Source organism: Dreissena polymorpha, chromosome 3 (genome assembly GCF_020536995.1).
Source record: "Dreissena polymorpha isolate Duluth1 chromosome 3, UMN_Dpol_1.0, whole genome shotgun sequence".
NCBI lineage: Eukaryota > Metazoa > Mollusca > Bivalvia > Myida > Dreissenidae > Dreissena > Dreissena polymorpha.
In genome coordinates, this window is record NC_068357.1 from 20,738,713 (window position 1) to 20,745,299 (window position 6,587).

General features: G+C 36.8%; 1 protein-coding gene across 1 annotated transcript; it reads right to left on the reverse strand.

The window, feature by feature from the left end:
• Positions 1–980: 980 nt before the first annotated feature.
• Positions 981–3,161, reverse strand: LOC127873230 (beta-1,3-galactosyltransferase 1-like). The gene has a single exon (XM_052416993.1). The coding sequence runs from the start codon at positions 3,082–3,084 to the stop codon at positions 1,657–1,659; it is 1,428 nt and encodes a 475-aa protein (XP_052272953.1). The 5' UTR covers positions 3,085–3,161; the 3' UTR covers positions 981–1,656.
• Between the last annotated feature and the right edge of the window lie 3,426 nt (positions 3,162–6,587).

Below are 6,587 nucleotides of genomic sequence, written 5' to 3' on the forward strand. Positions count from 1 at the left end.
GACTGCCAGGACGTAGGAGTTACAACACCCGTATGCGGGTAATTATAGTTGATCACGTATGTAACCAAATCAGAAAAATCCCCGACCACAATAGGGATTAAACCCAGGACCCCCCGGGTCAGGCAGACCCTCTTTCGAGTCATATTTAAATTACAACTAAAGCAGACTATTTTCGACCGCAACACAAATTGGTAAAGATACGCAACATTCGACTGATACTGACTCCGGAATGGGCTAGATTTTGGGAAATATACTAATATGTGGTAACAAACCCAATACAAACAAGAAACCTTTTTTCGAAATCACATAACGTATCGGCCGTTATTATTTAAAAGAAACACTTGTTGATGGATGAAATGGGACAGCGTTGTATATGCCTTTAAAAAAACAATGGATTTCTGGATAACATCTTTTTGATAAAGTACAAGCTTGACATACATTGATTATTCTTACCTGGCTGTGTGTATGACTTTGTTTAAAGGATATACGGTCACGATTACCGTTTTTTAGTTTAGCAGTTCTTTTATATATATTACCCGACTTAAATATGGAAACTATCATATGAATTAAAACGATTAACAATATTATCTTATTCCGATCAATGCCAAGATCATGCTGTTGAGAAATAGGGCCAACGAAAAACTCGCAGTTATATCATGTCTGTACAAACCCATTGGTGAATTGTCTTATTCTTATGTGTGTGTCGTTGTAAGTGTCATCAGCAATACCAGTGAGTTATGAATATAGATTTTCAAAACAAAATGACAAGGTTTATGTTTGAACAATTAGCAATAATGACAAAGTTTACGATTACACCTTATAAATACGTTAACCCGTAACGTTTAGGTAAAACTATATGTTTTTTCTATTGTGTACCTTTTACTTTTGGTACAGACGTTTTAACGTTATGTAAAAATTTCGTGAATTATAAATGGTCAACATTATCCATCAAACAAATGGTATTGACTGTGAATATAAGAAGCTCTAATAAAAGTAATAATGAACTAATTTATAAATTCGTCCAACAAAACTTACACTTTTACCTTAAAATATTACTAACAACCCACACTATACCAAAAATATAAAATATGGTTACATAAAACAGGTTTTCCAAATATAATTGCATTACAATTGTTTATACTACCCAGTAACTAGATGTTGTGTTTTCAGACAGTTGATTTACAAACTAAAATCATATTTAGTTTAAACTTATTTATTTTAGCGCAAGTTCATCAAAAGGCTAAGTCTGATTAAAAAGCTCTCGATACCGTTTCCCGTGTATAATCAGTTATTGGTGCATTTTGGCCAGGGTATCGAACGGACAATCCCAAAATTGCGATCAAACCCATGATCCTCGTCTCGCTAGACGGATACGCTTTCCAATACACCATGACAGACACAGTATATGTAGCTCATTTTCAAATAGATGGGAGCAATATTTAAAATATTGCTTAAGAAATAATATCGAATTAAGAGTTTATGTGTTAATCAACTTACAGAACTCTAACAAAATAAGAATCAATATTGGATGCAGTTTTTATAGTAATTTCTACTAATTGTCGTAGAAAAAGTATGTTCAAACAAATCTCACTACACTAACCTTATTACAGTTTTCTGAATATCACATACATAAACTACAGTGACTTCTAACGATAGTCAAGCAAATGGTTTGCTTAGGAGCGTAACATTTGCTGTTTGTGACTCATAAGGGTTAACATGTCCAGCAGGATTGCAAATCTGTTTCCATATCTCAATCAACTTCGAAGGCGTAACTTGATGAACTGTTAAGACGTTATCCTTTTTGTAATCACATAAATTACTGGGCCCTGCGTAGAAACCTAAAGTTTTTTTTAACGAATACCCAAGTCGCCGCGCGCACAAAGCAACGTAGATGTCTTCCAGATGGAAAAAGGGCACTTGCGGAGAAACATGGTAAATATCCGACACGACTTTAATGCTGGTCATGTATCCAGTCCCTGAACAAAACCCTGGGTAAAAGTCTTCTGGATAAGAACTGTAGGAGGCGTACCATTTAGAATGTTTATCTCTGATCGGTGATGCTTTTTGGTGACATAAGCCGGTCAGCCCTGTTTGTAAATAGTTTGCCAAATCGGTTCCCGACAACAACTTTATTATCGATGGAACATTGACCCACATGTCATCATCTGTTTTCATAACAAACTTTACATAAGAGCATTTTGTGGAGGCCCATTTAAATCCCATGATGGTTTTATATGTCAGATTATTGTAACTGTCTATAAAGGTCTCCTGAACGATATCGTGATATATTTCATTTTCTCTCATCACAGATTCTTGTAAACTGTCCTCTGCTGTTTTTCCTAAAAGGAAAACGTGCCTCGCATTCGCAGTATTGTTATTAGTGTATGACAACCACGTGCGCCGTATTGTCTGTCGATTTAAGACATTAGTATGCACAGTGGTAACGAATATCAGAAGATAAATGTGTTCGTGCATGTCCAATGTGTCGCAGATGTGGTCATTCTGAATTACATATTCAAAATCGTGTTTAAAACAATTATTGCATTCACTATGGCGCTCTGTTGAATTACGTGTCATCACGTCTTTTTCAAGATGTTCGTGTTTCATACTTGTTTCAAATGCTAATATCCCATTAGTGCTTGTTTCGGTTCGTGTTAAATTCAGATCAACACATGAATCGTTTTTGTAAGTGGTGACATTAAGTGACCGATCTTGCGGCTGGCTGGAAGCTATGGTTGTTTTAAGTATAACCGCTTCATTGTCGAAACGAACATTTTGCTTCTTATCGAATCTAAGGTCACTGTTTGCGATAGTTGATAATTCGAATTGTCCGTTTGCTTTAAACACGGTTGAGTTTGTAAAGTTGAAGTGAAACACATTACTTGATACATTTGTCGTGTCTGACTTTCTTATTATTGAGGTGGCTTTATGTATATAAAATAAAAAGTATGATTCAAATACAAAGAACAGGAAACACACGACAATCAGGGTTAAAAAACTTAACAATAAACCGCGGGCGGTCAATCGACATTTACAAGCCCTTAAAGTTGTGGCCATAATGAGATAAGGATGACAAATGTTCATACGTGCAAACTTAACAAATTAATGACACGACACATTTGCCATGTGTGTTATTAACAGTTTCCGTTTTCATTTATTTGCCATCGCTGTTTCCAACCGGACACCGTAACAAATAATTGGATCTGAAAGAAAGAAAATTGGCAAAATATTAACTTTTTACTACAACGTTATCACAAATACTATTTTGAAATCAAGCGAAACAGAACATTTTATCAAATTAGTGGTGCCGATTCGTGCAATCATTGTGTATATCTGGCTACGATTGTGTTTTGTGTTTCAATGCTGAAAATGATGGTAATAACATAAGTTGCACAATATAATTTTCCAAAAACAAATATAAATTAAACTCGATATTGCGCTCCAAAATTTTAAATGACTATTAGCAAAAACCTTGATTTGTTGATTTGACATACACATATTACTTTTATGATATTGAGGATGATAGTAAACATTTAGCCTGCACGAGTGTATGTGATTATAAATGTAATATTATGGACGTTATTTGTGTAAATCATCACGCGTCAAAAAGATGCAATCTGGTAAAAAGGGTTTATAGTTCTTGATTCAGTTTTTATCTATATGTCGAATAATTTAAGTTCGATGATTCAAATGCAACTGCTTTTACATGTACGTTAACTATGAACAATACTGGATTAATCGTGAGATCATGGCGTTCTTGAATCGGCTAAACTCTTATTGACACGCAACCATAGATTGGGCGCTTTCTTAAATTGCTTCTTATTGAATCAATGATGATTGACAATAATATCTGGTATCATGCTTATCAGAAATCTCTATTTCGAATTCGGATTGGGTTTATAAGTGTGAACACATCTTTCGATGAAAACTGAGTATTTTGGTAATTAAGTTTTTCCACTTTTTAATAAGCTATGCGCCTTCAATTCCATTTCATTTTTCATTAGGAACATTAATTATATTTTTAAGAAATAAGGATAACCAAGGATCGTATGCTTGTTTTTATTTAACACACATAGTTAGCCTTTCTTTCTATTCAATTTATATGCAAATCATTTCGATTTCGTATGAAGCTCTGTTCAAGTATCAAGTGATAGTTTGATGATAAATACAATATCACTTTATGATTCAATATAATTGCCCGCTAAGTATTAAAATTGTGTTCAATGGTAATGAGTAACAACATTACATTCTCGACACATGGTAGTTTCCCTTTCGTTTCTATGTAAAACTAAACTGTTATAACAATAATAAACCCAATTATTGTGTTCACACTATGTTATCCATGCAACACAATGAATATGCTCGTCTTATGTTTGCTTCCTCCTGTATGAGTATATAATATCATGTATATTATGCATTACAACTAATTAATGTGTTTATATAATGACGTATATGCAGTAAACAATTGTTTACACCTTATTCTGATTTATTTATTTCGCTACAATTCTATGGCTCATATTCATGTAACCACCTCCTTATAAATTACTGGTATTTTTACTAGTTAACTAAACATGCAACGTAAGACCACTCAATGCGTTTTACAAGGTCCATGAACTGACGCACGAGCTGAAGCGTTACCGCTTGGACCTTCATCGGACTAGCCGATATAAGATTGCTCGGCTTAAGAGAAACATAAGCAGGGGAAGGGCATCAGATATTGTTCAGCGGTGAGGATTACATGAACTGCAACGGGGTTTCGTTTCTTATTATGTAAGAGGTAATCAACAGCGTCATAAGTTGCAATCCAGTCTCCAGCAGACCTATGTCCATCCGTATCACTGAAAGACCTCACAACATTACCAGCATACAAATCTACGCACCGACAGCTGCCTACAAAGAGGAGGAGATAAAACCGTTCTTGTAAGAATTAAAGCGCATTAGGGTCAAGGTCCCCACTAAAAAGAATTGCACTGCCCAAGGCGACTTGAAAGCAAAATTAGGACCAGATTTATATCAAGAGTGGTCAGGGACAGTAGGTAGATTTACTTTAGGAGAGACCAACTACCAAGGGTTGAGACTCCTTGAGTTCGCAAGAAGCCACCAACTCATCCTGGCCAACACGCTGAACACGCTGTCAATAACAGCAATATGATATGCCCCACTCTGGAAAGTACACAATTTGATCGATTTCGTACTGGCGCCGCAAGAGTTCAAGTCCAGCAACAACAAGGCAAACACAAGATCGCTTTCCGACATCGGCATAACATTGCGCTCGCCACAATTAAGCTGAAGTTAAAGAGCAAGCGCATGCCTAAAAACGCTCGCGCTTGACTTGACTTCGAAATTGATATGGAAAGATCCAGTGATAGCAGAGATATGTTAAGTACAGATAGCCTAGGTGGTAAGTTTGCAGTTCTTAACATCTAAGAAAATGATATCGAGGTCAAAAACTAACAACATCAAAGTGCCCTTCTGTAATCGGCCAAACAAGTGCTTGGGTGAGATAAAAGGAATAACAAACTATGAGTGCGGACTAAAATCATGAAGTTATGTGACAAAAGAAGAGAAATGAGGCATGAGATGACACAAGCATGAGACCAACCCTTGCTCTAGGGCAATTACCAGAAAGCGAACATGGAGGTGATGAAGAAGATGAAAGAGACCAGGAGCAATGAATCGACATCGACAAAAAGATTATCACATGCAGCAGTAAGAATGTCTACAACACTCTCAAGACCCTCACGAAGACCATTCAGCCTAAGGTCAGTGTTATAGCAGACGGTGAAGACAATATGACAGGGAGTGTCACTGTCTTAAACAGGTTGACTAACAACTGCAGTGACTTCTCTAAGTACCCACTTAATTCAAACTCCTGTGTTCTTCAAAACGATCGCAGAAGCGGACGACGAAAGTACAGGAGAAGGCAGTATTCAGTCTTAGGACAGGAACATTTTTGGGAGTTTGCAACGTCTCTGTTGTGCGATAATTACCGCACCGTAAGCCTCATCAGTCATCCCAGCCAAATAAATATCCACATCATCCGCAATCGATTGCAAAGTAAAGCCGAAAAACTGCTGGTCGAAAAGCAGGCTAGATTCAGAGCTCGGTGGAGCACAGTGGAGCTGATCTTTAACTACTAAGACATCATTGAGAAACATAAGCAACACCAACGCGAACTTTTCCATAACTTCATCAACTTTATAAAGGGCTTTCGACCGCGTGTGGCATGATCGTCTAAGGCACGTTATAAACGTATTCAATATTGACCAAAAGCTTGTGCATGTAATCCAATAACTCAAAAGAAACGGCAGCAGCGCAGTACTTCTGAACGGAAATCATGGGGGACTTCTTCAGGACATCAGTGGGGGTCACTCCGGGATTTCTTTTCTCTCTCTCGTCCTGTTTAACCTTTTCCTTGAGAAAATAAAGCGGGATACTCTTCATGACATACACACCTCTATCTCCATCGGTGTAGGATCCATCTTAAACTTGAGATTCGCTGATTAAATTTACTTTATACTGACACCAGCAGTGAACTTCAAGATCTCACCAACTGACTTTATGAAAGAACATATGCAGAAGGGATG